At 29.8% G+C, this 20,592-nt stretch overlaps 1 protein-coding gene across 1 annotated transcript in view; it reads right to left on the bottom strand.

The window, feature by feature from the left end:
- Window positions 1-10,388: 10,388 nt before the first annotated feature.
- The window catches only part of LOC129222527 (DENN domain-containing protein 1B-like), a 50,461-nt gene continuing 40,257 nt past the window's right edge, over window positions 10,389-20,592 (bottom strand). The window contains 6 exon segments of the mRNA XM_054857038.1: window positions 10,389-11,268; window positions 12,118-12,325; window positions 13,847-13,923; window positions 18,328-18,429; window positions 18,583-18,645; window positions 19,872-19,904. Of these exon segments, the coding sequence (XP_054713013.1) occupies window positions 10,444-11,268; window positions 12,118-12,325; window positions 13,847-13,923; window positions 18,328-18,429; window positions 18,583-18,645; window positions 19,872-19,904 (1,308 nt within the window). The 3' untranslated portion in view covers window positions 10,389-10,443.

The following is a 20,592-nucleotide window of genomic DNA, read 5'->3' as shown; positions in this document are numbered from 1 at the left end:
CTTATAATTTAGTTTTAAATTGTTGAAATTTATAAAGTTTGATATGCAAAGTTCAAATTTAGAAGTTGAAAAAAAAAGGGGAAATACCTTTATGTGAGTAATGTAAAATTGTGCATTACGTGAAAAAAAAAAATAGGTGAGAAGCATGGAATATTAATTTTATGAACTGTAGTTCATCGCGGGGGAGGATGTTCATACGCGTTCGCTTAGAGGCCGCTGCCACATCCCTTGCCATCCCTCGCGACTGAACTTTGACCCTCCGGGGTCAGTTGATTTTTTCTCTGAGATGAGGAAGGTGTTGTTCTTGGCGGCTGAGGCGGAAAATGTTTGTTACTCTTACCAATAATGTAATCATGTCATACATCTAAGTTCAAATTAAATAACTTAAAAACTAATGCTCACCCACTATTTACTGCTTCGTGAACCTTTTTGCAACAATAGTCCAAATAATCAAATTACCTCAACCATCAAGGCGTACATCGCAAGCAGTATCGCCTACTTTTGATGTTTTTGAATGAAACATGAACAGTAAGATTAACTTTTTTAAAGAAAAACAAAGGAGAAAAACAGATTTTTCTTAAAAAGCAGGAATAAAAACAGCAACTTTAATGTTGAAAATCTTTAAAGATAGTTTTTTTAATTAATTTCATTTGGTTCAGCATCTAACTTAATGACATCTGAAAACTCACACTCAAAATAATGCCAGAATTGTATTTAAACATTTTTGAAGTAAAGTTTAAATGAAAATAAACAAATTTTATTTACTAGCCTTTGAAGAGATCTAAATAATAATCAAAATGAATAAAAAATCGAATTCCCAATACAGATTGCACTATTCATCTCATTTGCAGGATCAAAACAGAAAATAGATCTTTTCAATGAATAAAATAGTTTTAGAAATGTATTTATATCTGACTGTGGTGAACATTTTAAATAATTGCTGGCATGATCATTGGAACTTATGGATAAATTAAAAAACAATGGAAAGAAACATTTTTGATTTGGGTAATTTTTGCAAATTTTATCATTTTTTGTCGCTCTCAATCTTTTGAGGGTTGTAGCAGTTTTTAAAAAAAGTTTTGGCTAGACAATATTAAAAAACGAAAGAAAATCATACTTAGGCTGAAAATCGGAAGATAGCCTTAAAAAGTAGAAAGCTTCAGTGAAAAACAGTAGATTTGGCGGGCAATGTGTTATTAGAGTTCTCTGTTAAACCAGACCAATAGATAAATATTCAATTTTCATTAAAATATACTCCTTCAGACTACAGAATGTTACCAACCTTTCAACTCAACTGTAAGCAAAATAAGTAGGGTACTGTAGTCTCGCAAAAAAAAAAAAAATCTTCGTATACATAACAGCCAATGATCAAGTAATGCTCCTGACGTCATTAACAATGAAACTTGCGCCACAGCATGATAATTTAATTATCATGTGTTTTTTTAATATTTAAAATGCAGGGAAAGGCTTTATTGTGACAAGGCTGAACTGGATAAATTAACTCTACTGTTTTACCATTAAAACTGTCATTTCAGGAGAATGAAGAAACGAAAAAGTGCTCAACAATGAATGCTTTCTGCAGGTGTTTAGGGTTAATCACTGGAGTTAGGTTTAAAATTTACACTATCAAAATATCACCAAACAGGCAATTGCTTTGTCCAAATGCAGAAGCAATTTTCACCTCTCATATCTTGACGGGCAATTTTTTAGTTTATACAATACTGCACAATTTAAACTCATGCTTGGTTACAACCCCTTCAATATAATATTTATTTATATCGATTACACTAAGGATATTTCTTCTAAATCAATGAGATGATTGCTGTGCTTTTTTGAAACTGGTTCATATGTGCTCCAGACATGTTCCCATGTCTCTGCTATCATGGAAGTACATGAATGCTTAAAATCATTTTTAAACACTATAAAATAAAGAAATATATCTTTCAAAAATAAAAAATTCTACACAAAAAAATACGTATATAATAAACATTTATATTTTCAGTGTGAAAAGTTCATATATTTTGAAGGAAAAAAACTGTTCACATGTGCTCCTCATTTCCATTTACATAAGAAATAAACTTTCATTGTTGTTGTTATTATTTTTTCCTTTCATTCTGCATTTTTTTTTCATTCTTTCAGACACACTTAAACATTGAATTTTTGCAACAAAATAATTGAAAACAACAATTCAAACATCAACAACAAATAAACTTTTGGAAATAAACTTAACATTAACATAGGAATTTCTTAACCAATGATAATAAAATATACAACATTTTTGGGTAAACTTGTTCTTCTTAGAAACAGGTATACAATATACACAACATAAATATAAATAAAAGAAGGATTTTAATTAAATTTCATTGAATACAATTCACTTCTACTCAAGATCATATTTACAATATTTAAGAAAAGAAAAAAAAACAATAACATTAAAATTTCTCACAACAATACTTTTAAACATTTCTTGGAAAATAAATTCTTGAAAAATGATATGTCAATATAAATTTTTGTACTTTTAGTATTGCACAAAAATGTTTTTGGAAGAATAAATAAATAATTTTTAACTTAAAACTTTTTTTTTCCTAGTTCTTATATGTTATTTCCTTCATTAAAAAAAAAAAAAAAAAAAAATACATTACCAAAAAAAAAAAAAAAACATTGATTGAACTGTCATACAAATTAGATATTGCTTTCAATTAAAAACCTTTTTAGGGGGCCTTATATTATACTAAAAAAACAAATACATAATTTTTTTTTCCATTTCTTATACATCAAAGTTTATAATAATTAATTACGAACTATTGTATAGCATATGTTAATAAAAAGAATTAACTTGAATGTAATTATGAGTATTTACTGACTGATTCCACCCTATAGTTAATTTTTTAGTTAGATATTTAGTGCTACCTTTCAAGAAAATGAAACTAGGGGAAAATGCTCATTTCATTACAGTTTTTTCCTCTATGAAATTAATTATATTAAACATACTTTTCTGCCTATTAAACAAATATTTTTTCATCTGTGTATCACTCACACAAACTAATATGCTTATTGATTTGTAAAATTAGCTAAAGGTAAAGAACTTGATACGAGGTAACTAGAAGCAAAAGAGTGCGAAAGTAATAAAAAATAAAATTTGAAGATAACTAGTGCAAATAGCAGAAAAAACAACAATTTGCATTGTTGTTCCTTACATTCCTTTGCTCCTGGTTGGGTTACTGTTATTATAATTTTTTTAATGTTAAAACAGCCAACAAACACAAGCTTCCTCATCATTTACCTAAATAGATTTCTTAAAAAACTAAGCAACATTGCTCTTATCCTCAAAACAAGAAAATAGACATTACTCAAACTCATTAAGTAATAATAGAAAACAAAATTAAAGATGAGGCAATCATTTGCATCCATTCCCAAAGCAACAAAGCAGTATTTTTAAACTCAGTTGCAAGTGTAGCATTGTAAAATCAATATGCTGACAAATAATAAATTGCTGCCATATTTCCCCAACAAAAAATTTCAATTTTCATACATATTAAAATGATTTATTTATTTTATTCATAATTATTATTACAGTGCAATTCCGTTACAACAAATACCAATACAATGAAATCTCCTTTTCAACGAAATAAATTTTCGATCCTGATTTAATTTTTATATTACATTGCTTGAATTCCATTACAACCAAATTCTTGTTACAACAAACAAAATTTTCAGTCTCTTGAAGTTCGTTGTAACAGGATTTCACTTTGTTATTATTTTCAGAAACATGCTTTTTTTAGCAGAAAAATGATTGAATAATTTACAATTTGGTTCAAAATTCTCCGATACATAAATATGTAAATGATACTTAGAACTAAAAATTTCAAGCACGTTTGTTGGGTAATGTTTATCATCATTGTTCATCAAAGGGAAGCAAGCATTTATAGCTGAGCTCTACTAACTGATCTTTTGATAGCAAAAACAATGACAGACATGGGCAAGATTTAAAGTAAGTAATATGAATTAGATGGTTGAGTTGTAATTGTAAGGGCAACATATGAAAATAAAATGCAAAACCATTTTTAAAAAAGATGAAGAAATTATACTGTAAAAAAATGGAGAAACAAAATAGAGTAGTTTTAGGTAAGAACTAATTTTTCAAAACTAATCTATAACAGGTATCAGTGGTGGTTCGTGGGAGGGGCCAAAGGGACCCGGGTCCCCTCACTTTTTCACACAATAATTTATAACTTTTTTATTATTTTCCTTTTTTTTTTCGTGCATACGTGCTTGAAATTTTAAAAAAAAGTTTGTACCATATTTTCCTGCGCATAATACGTTGATTATCTGTTAAAGTGTTAAAGAAGTTATCTGTATTTTTTCCCTCAACACAAACGCATTGAACTTCAATATTTACAGCAGGATTCGCCGAGACCGTTACCTTGCCTTTATGTTGTTTATTTCACACAGCTTGAATGTTCTTACGCTATTCAGGCTGTGTAAAATAAATAACATACCATAAAAGAAGCCTTCATTTGCACAAGATTAGCCGTTTTGCTACTTTCTTGACTTTGTCTTCAAGTAATTAGCATACTATAATGACAATTTAGAAAAGAAATCATTATTTTTTATATTAGTTTGAAAAAACCTTAAAAAGTATTGTTCCACATTTTTAATTTAGTTGCTAAAATTTCATGTTAAATCAAAACTTCATTTTCCTGCATCGTATTATCCACGGATTATAAGCAGATTTTTTTTTTTTTTTTTTTGCTGCAGACCGATTTTAGAACTTCAACTTTGAAAAAAATCTTTGGGAGAGCTCCAGAACCCCTTCCCCTAAAAATCTTTAAAGTTTGTACACAAATGTATTTTTGGAACTGCAATTTTAAAAAATCGAAAGAGGAATTGATTTCTATTTTTTCTTTTTTTTCAAAAAAAAAAAAACGATCAGAAGAGTCCCGAAGTTCCATCCCTTATGGCCTATAACCGCGTTTTAAGGCTTCAATTTCTACAAAATTCTGCGGAGTCACCTCTACCGTTCTTTCCCCTAACATCAAAGACAGTTTAAAATTACGTTTTTAAAACTACATGTTTCAAAATTGGGAGATTTGATGAGCGAATCAAATCAATCAAATTGATGAGATTTTTCTCCTATTATACCCTTCCCCCCCCACAAAAAAATTTTCTTGTTGCGCTACTGTGTGTGTTGTGTTGTACGTACGTGCGTGCATATACGTTAGGGTGTCCCAAGATATAATGGCGAAAAAAAAAATTTGTGAAATCGAATACGCATACCCTCCAAATTTTTTCCATTTCACCTCAGAAACACGAGAAAAAAGTTCCATTGCAATTAAATAACGGGAACCCGTGCCGACTTGAGGTCAATGTTGGACCTAAAATCCTGTAAGGCGACTACAGTGGAAAAATTGCTAACTGCATAATTCATTACTACACGCGACATCAATTTATTTAAAGCAGATATTTACAACAATATTAGACTAAAAGAAACATTACTGTACATATTTTTAATTCAATGTTTGCTTTTTGCAGTCAGAATAGAACGTCCTCTGCTCTTGAACACAACGTAACAGATTGTTTTTGTTCCTCATCAGCTGTTAGCAAACCATGAAAGTTCTGCATCATTTTTACCGCTCTTTCAGCTGCATCGTTTACTGCACTAAGCTTTGAGACAGTCTTTTTCACATAAAGGAATGAAATATTATTGACCATACCATAAAAGCTGGATGAATTTTTGTAGAGCAGCTTTTGAGATAATTGGGTCCACATTTTCGTACACTTTTATCAAAAAGCACAAATCTTTTTTGGGTGCTTTGACTGTCAAAATGCATTGAAGCCATGGTTTCACGTATATTGTCACTACAAAAAAGCAGACATCAAACAATGCTTCATTTTCCTTCGTATCTAATTTTAGTTGTGAACTAAATAGAATAGTTTTAGGGAGTAAATCGCTCGAGCCATTTATCGAGCTTTGTGCATGACTCCCGGTGGTCTTTTTTTAAATTCATTTTCCGGTATATCCACCTAAAAATATGATAGGCAGTTCTGTCAACTCTTGATAGTCATCTCTGAGCGTAATATTAGTAAGTTCAGCACGGTAAAAGTCAAGTAAATTTTCCAGGTTAGGGTACAGTTCGGAACAACTCCGCAGCTCCTCCATAGCACTGTATTTAAGTGAGATAGATCAGTTCATATACGTGATGGCGGCAAGCAAAGGAAAGCTTTTCTCTATCAAATTTTTGCTCAAGAATAGCGCAAGAACCACTTAAAGGACCTGTTCTGGAAGCTGTAATATCACAACTTAACTTTGTCTTCGAGATTCCAATCTAAAACTGCCTTTCAAACAGCCTTTGTTTGTTCTTTTCCTGTGGAATTATCCAGTTTAGACTCAGCAATGAGTTGTTCCGTCACATCCATATAAAATAACTATAGATAAGCGATCTTCTTTTGATTTTTGAGCACTCAAAGCAGGCAACAGTCCCATCTTCCTCTATTTTGATTAACCGAAGTGTATCAGCATGTGCAATATAGAATCAATTGTTTAAATTACTTGAAAATTCTTGTTGGCGCTGCCTGAATACTTCTTGCAGTTTCTCTGAATTTTTTTGTAAGTCTCTCTAGATTTGATACAGGTTTTTAAGTTTATTCACACAATTTAGCAATTTATTTTTTGGTGGGAATGCGTGCCTTTTCCCAAAAGATGATGCATTCCCGAATAGCGATATTTGCACTTTCACTGATGGTTAAATTTACTTCTCGAATGTTATAAAACAAAACCGACAGAACTTGTCCGTTAGAGGGAAGTTTAAAGCCCGTACTTTGGTGTTTTACGACTCCTATTAAAAATATCCCTTTTTTCAAACTTTGCAATTCCACTGCCATGTTTCGTTCCCTATGGAAGGACTATACTGCGCTCGCTGACCGGAATGTATTCGTACTGACATGTTTGACGGTTTGCAAATTACTACGGATAAGCCCCCCTCCCCCCAACATATGTTTTTCTGTTTTCATTTGTTTTCTGTGCACTATTTACAGCTGTTTTGAGCTTTGCAAAATATCGCGTCGCCAGCATTCGCTTGCTTATATGAATACATGTGCTATTTACACGTTTAGACCTTTAGGCGCAAGTCGGCACGGGTTACCGTGCTTCAAATTGCATGAAACTTTTTTTCCAACGGTTTTGATATAAAAGGAAAAAAATAAGAGGATATGCGTTTTAAAAAAACGACTTTCATTTTTTTGGGACACCCTAATATACGTATTGTTACAAGATTATTTTTTTAATTCAAAAAATGTCTTTCCATTGTTACACAGAAATTATTACTTGTTTTAAATTACTGCTCATGAACTGTTAAAGAAAATGTGACAAGTTATCAATAATTTTAAAAAAATAAAAAAAATTAGATATTTTTTCTCTTTTGTCTGGATAAAAAATCTGAGTCTGCCCCATGGGCGTCGCCAGATTCATATGCAAAAGGGTAAGATGAGATGTATTTTCATCTTTGTTAACGTTAATTATATAAGTTATAATTTTTTCATATTTCTCTAATCACAATATTTTTACACTTTTGTAGTTTGGCATTGCTCAAAATAAAATTAATTTTACTCATTCAAAATAATTAGTTATTAAAAGATTAAAAATTCGATTTCTATTTAAATATATTAGATTAATATTGCTTTTAAAAGTTTTTTATTTATTTTGAACAGAAAGGGGGTGAAAGTGATCCCCCTCCTCCTCCGAAGCCCTCCCATGCAGCACCCGACCGGTGCAGCAAGGGAGGCATGCTGCAGCGCAGGAAAGCGTACTAGACACAAATGTGAGATTAATTATTTTCGTGATGTATTTGTAGTGTTCCCCTATCTGATTAATTAAATCTTATTTTTGAAAGTCAGCGGATGAGAGTGCATCACCCTGCCGGCAATCATGGACATAAACATGATACTATTAATATCTTTTGTGATTTACTTAGTAGATTAAGTATTTTGTACCTTGCAAAGGGTGCCAATATGGGAGGCAAGTGGGGGCTCAAGCCCCGCCCCCTTTGAAATTAGAACTTCCTAGCTTTTAGTACTTCTTTCTTTGCAAAATTGTAAAAACATTTCTTCTCCAGCAATTAATGAATAAGTTATTAAAAATGTCAAATTTCAATAACTCTAATCTGTATTGAATTGGTTTCTACGGGGAAAATATCCAGTTAAACCATGGGGAAAATATATGAGGCCCCCCCCCCCCCCGTTCTAAAAATTATGCATATGGGCGCCCTTGACTTATCCTGTTTTTAAAATGAATTTTATTTTATTTATTTAACAGAAATAATTATTTTGATGAAGAATAATTATTTTAAGAAAGTTTATATTAAAAACAACATTTTAAAAAATTCTTTTTTTTTTATCGGGGGGCGGGGGGAGTGCATCTATGATCTGGCCCCCTCACTTTTTCAAGGCACAAGCCGCCACTGACAGGTATTGTTCAAATAGTAAAAATATTTATGCATGTAATAATTATTTGCACACCTACCAAAAAAAAAAAAAAAAAAAAAAACACATTCTGTGTTTGAATAACTAAGTTGAGAACAATGAAAGTCAAATCAAAACAAGTATAATTTCAATCTTATGAAATTCAGAAAATGAGAATGCACTTTGCAACAAAATGGGCAAATTGTGAAAAAGCATAAACAAATTGAAGTAATGTATAAGACTAGTTGTTTGGTAGACAAGGTTTGATAAGAAAAAGAAAATGTGACAACCACCTTAAATTGCATAAAATTTGTAGATTATTGCATACACATGCTTCGAGGTTTCAAGGAACCCCTTAAACAATGCAAAAAAATAAGCTTTTGGGTGCAACGACATCCAATAAAAGATGTAAAGACAAACTTTTTATTGGCTGTCTTTACATCAAAAGCTCAGTTTTTTGCATTGAAAAAAACAGATTCTTTGAAGCCTTGAAACATGTGTATGCAGTAATCTCAAATTTTGTGTGATTTAGTATTGTTATATATATATATTTTTTTACTTTTCTGCGCAAAGGTATTTATTTATTTTTAAAGGTTCGATAAGTTTTGCTAAGTAAATACAATGATGGATGATCTTCATTAACGTTAGAAAGATAAATACGTTACTCAATCCTAAACAACCAGTAACCAGTTACCATAGCTTTTAACTGCTGAAGGCAATAAAACTCATTTCCTGACATTAATTACTTCCAATTAGTTAACTCAATTTCTCGTTTGAGAATCTGCACAAATTAAAATCTTCAGGGCTCCGACTGTAATTTATGCATAGCAGAATTTACTTTGAAAACGAAAGGCAGCAATGATTAAATTAAGACTATTCATGTATGGTATAGTTCAGGTTGAAATAAAAGTACAGCAGCTGTTTCTAGGAGTTTTTATGATGGGAAATACTCTCCAACCGGAATTAAATAAATTCACTAATAAATGCTCATGCAAAAGAGCACTGAGTACACGTGGCACACCCTTTCCAAGAGAGAGTGATGGCATACCCTTTCAAATACTACAGAGCACTTCCCCAACACGAGAGTGCCCTTCTGCCCACCCCCTCCAAATGAGATCAAAAACACTCTAAAAGTAACCCCTATAAAAATGTTAGTAGCACAGTAAATAATAGTTTGAAAGCATTAAAAAATATATATATTGCATGAAAATAAAAAATGTAACAACTGCAATAAAATATACAAATGATGTTATTCATTTGTAATTTGTATCATGCATGAACAGCAATTACAATGTATGTTTTTTTTTTTTTTTTTTAAATTTCCAAAGCAGACAAGTAAAGGGAAAAACATTTAAAAAGTTATATTACTCATTTTCAATCTTAATCAAACAATATTAAGTTTTATGGAAACAAAAAAATTCCTATTTTCCTACAAAGTTGGATAAAATCGATGTTGATACTAATGAAATACTGTAATGTAGACTAATTATTATTCATTTTATTGAAAATTTTCAAAATCATCTCCAATGCCAAACAAAAGACTATGAATAAGCAAAAATCATGTGAAAACATTGAAAATAAAAAGTATATTCATCAGCAAACCAAAGTATAAATAAACTTGTTAATGTATGATCTTTGAAATCTACTGCACAGTTGAATAAATGTTTTTATTGTGTGAATGACAGTTTCAGATAAGAACTCACCAACCATACAATTTCTATTTGATGAATAAAACTATTTGTGATGATGAAATGATTCTGAATATATACACCAAATTCTTTCTTTAACAGATACAGTTTTACAAAAGATTTGAAAATCAAAACCAAATGAATAACTGGTAATGAAAAATTTTGAGCATTAACAATTCTTGTATGCCATTCTAAAAAAGAATCAAGTTTTCGATGAATCTGAACCCCCTTAGTACTCCCCTTCCTGAATTGTAAGACAAACAACTGACCAAATAAAAATTATAAAACATTAAAATAATTATGTGAATTTCTGCCATGTTGGTTGATTTTTGAGTTCCTTTCTGTTAGACCTAGGGCTAAGTTTTTCTATTCCATTCAAAAGGGAAAGGGGATCAAGGTTATTTAACTTAGTTTTACTCTGAGAATTTGAAAGCCAGTCAGATTTGTTAGACACTTCAGATTTTTCTGTGAGACTTTTCTGAAATATGGGAGAACTGCTTAGTCCATAATCATCTAGCAAATTTTTCTCAGTGTCAGACAATACTGTATTTCCAACAAAAAATGTTGAGTTAGAAGGTCTAGTTTTTGGCGGTAAAGGTGGCTTGATATCAGCTGTACTTTGTTCCATGCCAGATGCTCTAAAACGTGTTGAATCATTTGATGGGACAGAATTACTTAATGTTGACTGGGATGGCACAGAATATCTTGGTAAAACCATATTTTGCTGGGGAATCCTGGGAGTGAAGTAAGGAGAATTAGGAAAGTAACTCATAGAAGAATTATTTACATGCGGAGATGTGCCGGATGTCAGATTTTGAATCGTATTCTGCAGTTCTCTGACTCGAGAATCGGTAACCCCTTTTGGAGCAAGGAAGTTCAGAAGATCGGAATCTTTGGCATTATTTTCTTTCAATGGATCAAAAAGGGAAACGTCATCGAGAGATTCTAACTGGATTAAAGATTCTTCATGTCTACAAGGAGTAGATTTTTCCAAAAACAAGTCCGTACTCGGCTGAATATTAGTTTTGGTTTTTGCATTCTTTTTCGATCTAGGAGGAGGAATAGGTGTTGGTAAGAAAGGTTCATTAGGGCCACAAAAAGAATCTGCAAATCCCAAAATTACCTAAAAAACAGAAATGATAATTAATGGCACAAATGAAAATTCAAAAAAAAAAAAAAATTCTACTGTAATAATAATAAAAAAAATTGCATCTTTGGGGGGAAAAAAGTAATTAATGATAAACCCTAACATATCCAGTAATTTTACAATCATTCAAAAATCAGAAAGGAAAGATTTAAAAATACAATTTTTCTTTTTAAAGGTAAAGCAGTAATCCAAAATTTGACTATTCAACAAACTTTGTTCCAAGATGCTTTTTTTTAACCACTTTCCCATAAACGTCAATGAAAGAAAAAAAATGCATGAGAGGAGGCTTAATGTATCAAAAAAATATTGCTAAAAACAAAAATAAAAGTCAGAAATAAAAATAAAATAATCAAATAAATACTCAAAAATTTGAAATTAAAGAAGTGGAAAATGTGTGTCTGTTGGTTTGTATGTCCCAAAAATAACTTTTGAGCAAAGAGTCTGATTCAAATAAACTTTTTTTTTTGTTCCAAAGATTTCAGCCAGGACACTTCATTCCCATATTATACTTTTTAACTTGAATAATTTTTCGTTCAACTTTGAACAGTTCAAAAAACTCAAGTTTAGTACCTTTGGAGAAACTTAAGGCAATATCGATTTTGAACTTTTAGGCAGATTTGCTTCACACATGGTTGGGAAAACTTCTTGATAAAAACCATGTATAGAAAAGACTAAGCCGTGCTTTAGATCAAAGCTAGAGCTTAGCTTGAGAGCTTAAAACAGCTTTTATCTGAAGCAGTTAAGAATTTCTACTTTTGTTTATGAAATTGAAAGTTGAACTTTTATCAGTGTTAAAAAGTTGTTGATAGACAAGAAAGTTCTTACTTTGGGTTTTTCTTCTTGTATTATATCTTCTATTCCAAAAGAGTTCAAATTATCACTAGAAACAGAACATCTTCGATAAATGATTTCATGCAAATCTTGCATCAAATCCATGTCAATATGCTGAATACTCGGACTGCTGCTACCTTCACACGATTCTTCAGATGGAAAAGACAGTTCATCGACAGTCAACATTTTATAGCGCCGAATTCTAGAAAATACAAACAAAGAAATGTTAAAGTATCATGCAACTACTTAAAAACCTGAGTAAAAAAAAAATTAGTTAATAAAATTTCAATAATTTTTCAGTTATTATTGTCTAAGTTTTGATGACCTAAATATATATCACAGGGTGGCGACTGAAACTGTGAAAAAAATTTACCGCACTTTTCCCAGATCAAGTTTACCAAATTTCTCTGACCTATGTTACAAATGATGATGGTTTCCTTTCTTTGCCCTACTTGAAAACAACTGCATATTGAATAAAATGCAGTGTTTAAAACGCTATTAATTAAAAATACATTTTAAAAAGGTGCTTTTATACATATATATATATATATATAGCAAAAATAGTATATTACACTATCTAGAGGGAAATATTATAGGAAATCTAAAACAAATACTTTACTTCTAACCAGTTAGTATAAGAATTCTAAGAAACTATTAAAACCACTCTTTTTAATCATGATAAAACTAAAAAGTTGATATGAAAATAATTTTTGACTAAATTTTCAAGCAGTATAGTTTTTGCTGCAAGAATAACAATCGATAGCGAAAGTATAGAAGTAGTTTTACTTACGTTAATAATAGACATATTTATGTGAAACAAACTGAAGCCTTTTAACGACCAGTCATATTGAGCTATTCTCTAATCAAGAACTTAGGGTTTAATGAATGACTCCAGCATTTTAACTATTTTAAATTAATAAAAAATATCTATACTTATGTAAACAAGGTAACTCAATTTCAAATGATTCATTATTTGTTGAAAAAAGACCCTAGGTTACTTTTGAAGCAAACATCATTGAAATACAAAAAACAAAATATATGTATAAATATAACTTGGTTTTAAAATAAAAGAATTTTAAAGTCTGAAAAAAAAACACCTTTGTAAAATCTGAGGCGACAGCGAATAATGAATAATACAATCGCAAAACAGGAAGTTGACTTTGATTTTTATTCAATTTTATCAATTAAATTAAAAACATGAAGAATTAATAACTTTTAAGCTTTTATCAGTATTGATTTAAAAACAAATATTTCTTTCACACCTCATTTATTTTACATTTTTTAAAACAGATAATTGGTGGAAAATATGTAAGGAATTCAGGTACTTAATTTTTCAAAATAAAAAAATGTTTTGTTTCTTCATTTAATAAATTTTTCCAGAATTTGTGTTTTTTTTTTTTTTTTTTTTTTTTTTTTTTAAATTCCGTGATATTTCCCTGATTTATAAAGTTCCCTGACTTTTCCCTGAATTCCCTCATCTGACCCCACCCTGAACACAATGCCTGGGGGAAAAACTTCGTTTTCATAGCATTAAATAGGTTATAGTACAGAAGAACAAAAATTGTAATAAGAGACTATCAAATTACAAAATAAATGAATACAAAGTTTTATCTGCAGCTTATAAAACATCTGTAATTTAAAAATTTAAATTTCATTGAGTAAAATTTATTCTGAAATTAATTTTAAAATAAACGTATGTTAAATATTAAAATAACATTCATACCCAGAGACAGGATTGGCCAGATTAATTTCATCCAAAACACCCATTTTGCTGTTATTACTATGGTTGTAGGATATTCTCTAAAATAATGGTTAATAATCAGATTCAAATAAGTTATTATTAAAACAATTTAAAGAAATTACAAATGCTTAACTTCATTAACCAGTAAAAACATTATTTGAAAGTAATTCAGTAATTAAAGTCATAAAAGAATAAAGGTAATATGTTTTCTAAAAATAAAAACTTTCTGATGAAAAATTTACAAAATAAAGATTAAGTATTAGTTTTACATGTTAAATATCTATTATCATTATCAGAAATATATAGTACTACACCACTGATTAACTTTCCTTCACGACAATTAAAAAATATCAGAATTCTAGCATTCCTTAACAAATTTTCATTTGTAACATGGATGAAAATATCTGAACATTAAAATGGCAGAAGTTTGGGTTATTCCATGTCAACAGGACCAATGGTTCCAACTTGAACAATTTCAAAAATCAATGATTTTTATTTTATTTTAATTTTTCCTATGCTATCTTAAAGCACACTTGCACAAATGTTCAAACTTTCTATGTTTGTATTAATTTAGTAATGACTTTATAATCTGGCAGTGGAAAAAATTTATTTTTGGTTTGCAATGACAAAACATAGCTTACTAGCAGTACCCGCACGGTGATGCCCATGTCAAGAATCTAAAGGAAGTCCATTGAATTTAAAAAATCCATGTCCACTCCCCCCCCCCCTTTCTGATGCGAAATAGTCATTTTTCTTCAACTAAAATGCAGACACACCTTTTCAAAAAAACAATTAGTCTCTTTGGAAATTAAAACTATTCGCCAAAAAACATAAAAAGATTGACAGCAGCTTTAAAATTAAAAAAATCCTTCCTATGTATAGTTTATCGCTTAACGCCGCAAGTACATACGCAACCATAAGCCTGCCCTTTAGCTAATAAAGCAGTTTTTTTCTGCAATTTAAAATGTTTCACCGAATAAACAATCCCTATAATAAAAACGTTATAAAGAACAACACAATTGAATAATACGGCAAATCAAATTATTTACTTAGATAAGTAACTATTTCAACTATAAGAACAAAAACAGATATTGAAGAAATAAGGAAAACAAAACCCAATAGAAAAATATTACAAAATCAAATTATGTACCTGATTTTCAAAAAAAAATGCATTCAAAAATAAGTTTGCTAGCCGCGTGGCATGATTCCTCGCAGTTATTGAGATCGAAACTGTTGGCTGGCGCCCTCTAGATGAGTTGAATTATCCCGGCATCTATTAGGAATTCATAGAACTAAACTTACCCAGCCATCTATGGGTATCTATTAAAAAAATATCTATATCTATTTTAAAAATGTATGTTTGAAAAATAGGGAAAACCATAAAAGTTTTTAAAAATTTTTACTTAGAACTTCTGATTTTCCATTTCAGCCGGCAGACGATAATTTTGAGATACTATTTTTTTTCCCTTTTAACAGATTTCATTTATTTTCATTTTTATTTTCAATGTGCAAAACTGTTGGTGTCTATTTTTTTATGGAATAGCCCGCTTAAAATAATAAGTTTTTGTGGATCCCATCAAAAGGTCCCATCCCACTATCCCATTAAGTGGTCTCGACAGTATTTGATAATTTGATGACCTAGTAAACATAGGATAATCAGTCATATGACTAAAGAAAAAATCCTCTGACATTAAATTTAAAAAAAATTAAAAAAAAAATTGTTCAATAAATAATATTTTATTTGAAAAAGAAAGATATTTGCGAATGAAAATAAGAGGTTCTTAAAATAAAACGACAAAAGAAAAAAAAATCATAAATAGACCTTTGAGCTAATAAACAGCACTCACAAAGTCGTTTCAGCCACTAATAATACTTCCTGATAACAAGAACCAATTACACAATTTGCCTATTAACACACTTTGTCAATTCGCATACGTGCCGTTAAAAGCTATCTCGCTGACATCATAAAATTCTTGAAAATAGTGATTTTTCAAAACTTTATAATTCGGTCAATTTTGGTCTTAGAAGAGTAATTTTTTTTAGTTAAAAATGTTAGTGTGTCCGGAAAGTTTTACTAAACATCACTGCAAGGACTGGGGGACTTTATAAAAAGTTAAATTTTGTAACTTTTTCAAAATTTGATTTTTTGACAAAAATTTCAAGAATTTCGAGTCCTTGCACAATTTAAAGATTTCTTCAAAATGGAGTTAAACGCTTATCTCTAACGGTTTAGGAATTGGTTATTGGTCCACTTTTAGGGTAGACACCCTGTATATCACTAATTTATAAAAATATTTTTACATTGTTTAAAATTTATCCCAATTCTATTTTTATTTATGGATATTATTCTAGTTCACTTTTTAAACTTCACGTTTTTATATTCATGATACTTATATACAACAATCACCAAAAAAAAAACCACTTACAAAAGTATACAAAAATTGCAATGTTAGTAACTGAGTCTGATCATAAAAAAAAGTCTGTTCACAACTTAATAAAGAGTTAAGAAAAACATTTTCCAAACAAAATTAAAAGACAAACATACATGCACTGATTTTATGTACTAAAACTTACATTTAAATAAGTACTTCACAGGTACAAAGTTGCCGCACTTTGCATGTACTTAAATTTTTTTTTTCATATATTTACTTGTTTTTTTACTAAATATAGATGGTTATTGGGGTTAAATAGATATATACATCAGGGGTAATGATTTAATATGTTTTCAGAATTTTTATCATCTCATGTGGTTGCAAATGATGAACTTTTGAGTCTTTGATATCTAAAACGCTATTATTGCAGATGATTCTAACAAAAGGTCACCGCACCAAAAGCTTTTAAGTTCAGTTAGTGTACCGCATGGTGATTTAGCTTGTAGAAAAGGGTAGAACCTCATAACCTCATTCGTGATGAAATGGACAAAAAAGGAATGGAGTTAAGAAAAACCTTTTTAAAATAAAATAAAAATGCAAGTACATTATAGATTACACAAAACAAACAAAAAAAAAAAAAAAAACTCAGGAATCAAAAGATGCTCTGATTTTCTTTAAGTAATTGAAATTTCCTAACTTTTCCTAGATTTTCAGGCATCTGAAAACTTTATCTTACTTTTCCACATCATCCAGCTTTTCCAGTTGGGTAGATATTCTGTTTAAAGTATTAACTGTAAAAGCTTATTTGCATTTCATTTTTATCTTACTTCTTATTACACAGTACAACATTTATTCACCCAAAGCTAAATGTTTAGTTTAAGTTATGACGCTCTAAATGAAATATTTAGAAAATGGAAAGAACACGGAAAGAAATATTCACTTCATCCCTGAGTAATATATTTATGAATTTTATGTACAGAAAAGTGCATCCAAAGCAGCTTCTTAATTACAAATACAGGTATGTCATAAAATTGATGAAATACTTACTTAAAATCCAAAAGTGCACTGAAACACTTATTTAAAATCCAAAAGTGCACTGAAACATTTTACATGCAATATAGTTTATCAAAACAATAGAATGAAAAAGCAGTCAAAAAAAAAAAAAAAAAAGGCTAAAATACTTTTTAAATATCAACACAGGGGCGCAACCAGAAAATATTTTTAGGGGGGCACAATTTTTTTTTTCACAACACTGTATCAGCATTCTCTTTCTCTCTCTTTACATCAATATATAATTATTCTTATTATTAATATTATTTAGTAAAATTAACTAAAATTGTATAAGTTTTGCAATTTATTCAAAAATTGTTGCAAAAACATTAATTGTTCTTATGCCAGAATTGAAATCACGTTAAGAATAAACTTTAAAGTACTTGAAACAACAGTATGGCGGTAAGATGTTCAAATTAATAAATGAAAATCAATACTTGTTATTAATTCGTTTACTATATTAATGAAATAAATCAAAATGCACACAAATTTTTATCACCAAAAGCTCTAAACTATTCATATTTTTAAAATCATTCAAGGAAAGAAGAAAAAAAAGGAACACATTGTCTACAATACAAAGTTTAACCGTTGTTGTTTCTTGGTTAACTCTTCAATAACTTCATCTGGTTGTACAACTATATCTTTGTTGATACAGAGCTGTGCTAATCCATTTAAGCGTTCTTGCATCATTGTGCTTCCTAAATAGGACTTGAGACGGCGCAATGTTGAAAACGATCGCTCCGCTGTAGCAGAAGAAATAGACAGTGTTATGAACGATGTGTTCCTAACTACAGAAAAAATAAATGCTGAAAAGGAGAGAGGGGGAAGTTTTAAATGACTTCTCATCGTCCCTGTTTACTTTGGAACCACTTAGTTTTCTCAAAGCGCGTTCATCTTAGTTTGAATAAAAAAAAGAGTATTTTTGAAAGTTGTTCAAATTAACGTTCTAAGGGGGAGGGGTACGGGCCTTGTGGGCCCCTCCTCTGGTTGCACCCCTGTATCAACATATTTCCCCCCTCAGCATTAAAACACTTCTTGTACCTTGTTAGGAAAAGGGTTAGTTCGAGGCATGGTTGGACTTGATGGAGCACTTTTAGGTTTGTCAAAATTTGAATCAAATCTCAAGTCAGGTTGGCTGGGATGCTATATTAAAAGGAATAATAAAAACTAGTGAAGCATGAACTTGCAAATCAAGACAAATATAGTATTAGTTTTAAAGGCATATCAAATCAGAACTTTACTATAATTATTAGCATGCAGATTGTTAAATTAAATTACTATCGAAATATCACAAACTTTTTGAATGTCTTGAATTTTCGACCTGAAATCTTTATAGGCCCTTTTGCCTCGATCCTTGACCTGTCAAATAAAAAGAGAATTACTGCACCAAGTGTTAGAAATAACAGAAAGGGGAGAGGAACTCGAAATTAATAACTGTGTCAAATCCCTGACACAGTTTATACCAAACACAAATAACGGTAAAAAAAAATTTTAAACTTCTCACTGAAATTCATTAATAACTAAGTTTGGAAATTTTCAGTTCTTAAAACATATACAGTTGGCTCTCTGATTAACGACTTTCAAGGGACCACAAAAAATCGTCCTTACTTAGAAAGCATCCTTAAATAGCATGTTTTTAACACTGTAGTGAACCATCTGGGACCTTGAAAAGCCGTAGTTAAATTAAGAAAGTCGTTAAATAGAGCATCATTAAACAGAAAGCCAACTGTAATATTTTTTTTAGAAAGTATTTCCTTCAAATTGTATTTAATATTTGAGTTGAAATTATGGTTCTAAAACCAGGTTAGAAATTTCACAAAGACAAGTTGTAAACATCATTAATTAGAAAATATTTACACATCTCAAGCAGCAATTTTATACCAAATTTTTATGGAAGTTTAGGATTGTATCAAAGAATTTTCTTTAGTATCTTTATTTTACTAAGACCTAAAAAAAGATCACCTTTCATTATAAAATATTTAAACAATAATTTATTTACAAATATTACAACTTTTGATGAATAAGGAGATGATGGGGAAAAGAACCTTCAGCACACCAACAACATATACTTGATAAACAAATATTTTAAATAGAAAATAAATTATTGACGTGGTACTTAAAGAAAGAAGATCATCACATTATTAATCTAATGAAATGTATTCTGTTTTATTGTAAAATGATGTATTTTTGAGGCAATAACAAAAGACATTTAATTTTCAAGCCACATAATTACATAATTAACATTTATAAAAATTTTCTGTTTAATAAGTTAAAATTAATTGCTAAATTACAAAAACTGCAAAAAGAATAGCAAAATTAGACAGAAAATACAGCAAATGTATACACAAGAAATAAGGAAAGATTAAGACTGAATAAGCATTTGCTTACAAAAATTACTATATCAATTTAAAAAATGCAAGAAAATTATTTGTTTATCTATTCATTGGTGATAAACTTAATCCTAATGTGCAAAAAATAAAATTTCAAACTCAAAATTATAAACAAAATAATTTTTTTATGAAGAAAATAATTTCAGAATGTGCACGACTTAAAAGAAAACTTAACTAACTGATAACAAAACTTACATGTTTATAAGCATGCTTTACAGCAGGATTAGTCTATGTAAGAAAGAAAATAAAAAATAAATATAAAATCTTTTTCAAAAGAACACAGAAAAGCATATAAAAAATCAATATTCAACATTTTAATTGATGGGGAAAACTTATTGATGGCAAAAAAACAAGAAATGAAAGCCAAAAATTAATAGATAAATGCCTCAGCATTTAGAAATAACTACAAAGTAGGGCTGGGATATGTAGGAATTTCTACATCGTGATGCATCACCAACCTTGCATCGCCATGTAGCGATGCATCGCCATGTAGCGATGCATCATGACGTAAGATTTTTTTTTTCCAAAAAACTGGCTTGTTTAAGTTTTATAAATATATACAAGGTTTCAAAATTACGTATCATGCCAGATACAAATTAACAGGTTTTGGTACCAGAAAGCAATTCATTATATTATAAAGCAGTGAAAAAGCACATGTTAGTGTAAAATATGGAAGACAAGTTTTGAGATTAATAATGAGCCAGTTTTTTCAATTCAAAAAGACGCAAGTAAATGATGCAAAGTCATTCAAAAGCTCACATATTCTTCCATTAAAAAAAGGTTCCTTGTAATCAGTTACCAGGTGACACTCAAAGAGGATTTCATAGTTTATAAAAAAATATAAAAACTTCAATTTTGAAAATTTCCACCAACATATCTTAATCTATATTTAATCTAAAAAATTTAACAAAATTAG

This window comes from Uloborus diversus, chromosome 5 (genome assembly GCF_026930045.1).
Source record: "Uloborus diversus isolate 005 chromosome 5, Udiv.v.3.1, whole genome shotgun sequence".
Taxonomy (NCBI): Eukaryota; Metazoa; Arthropoda; class Arachnida; order Araneae; family Uloboridae; genus Uloborus; species Uloborus diversus.
This window is presented reverse-complemented; position numbering and strand designations above follow the sequence as displayed.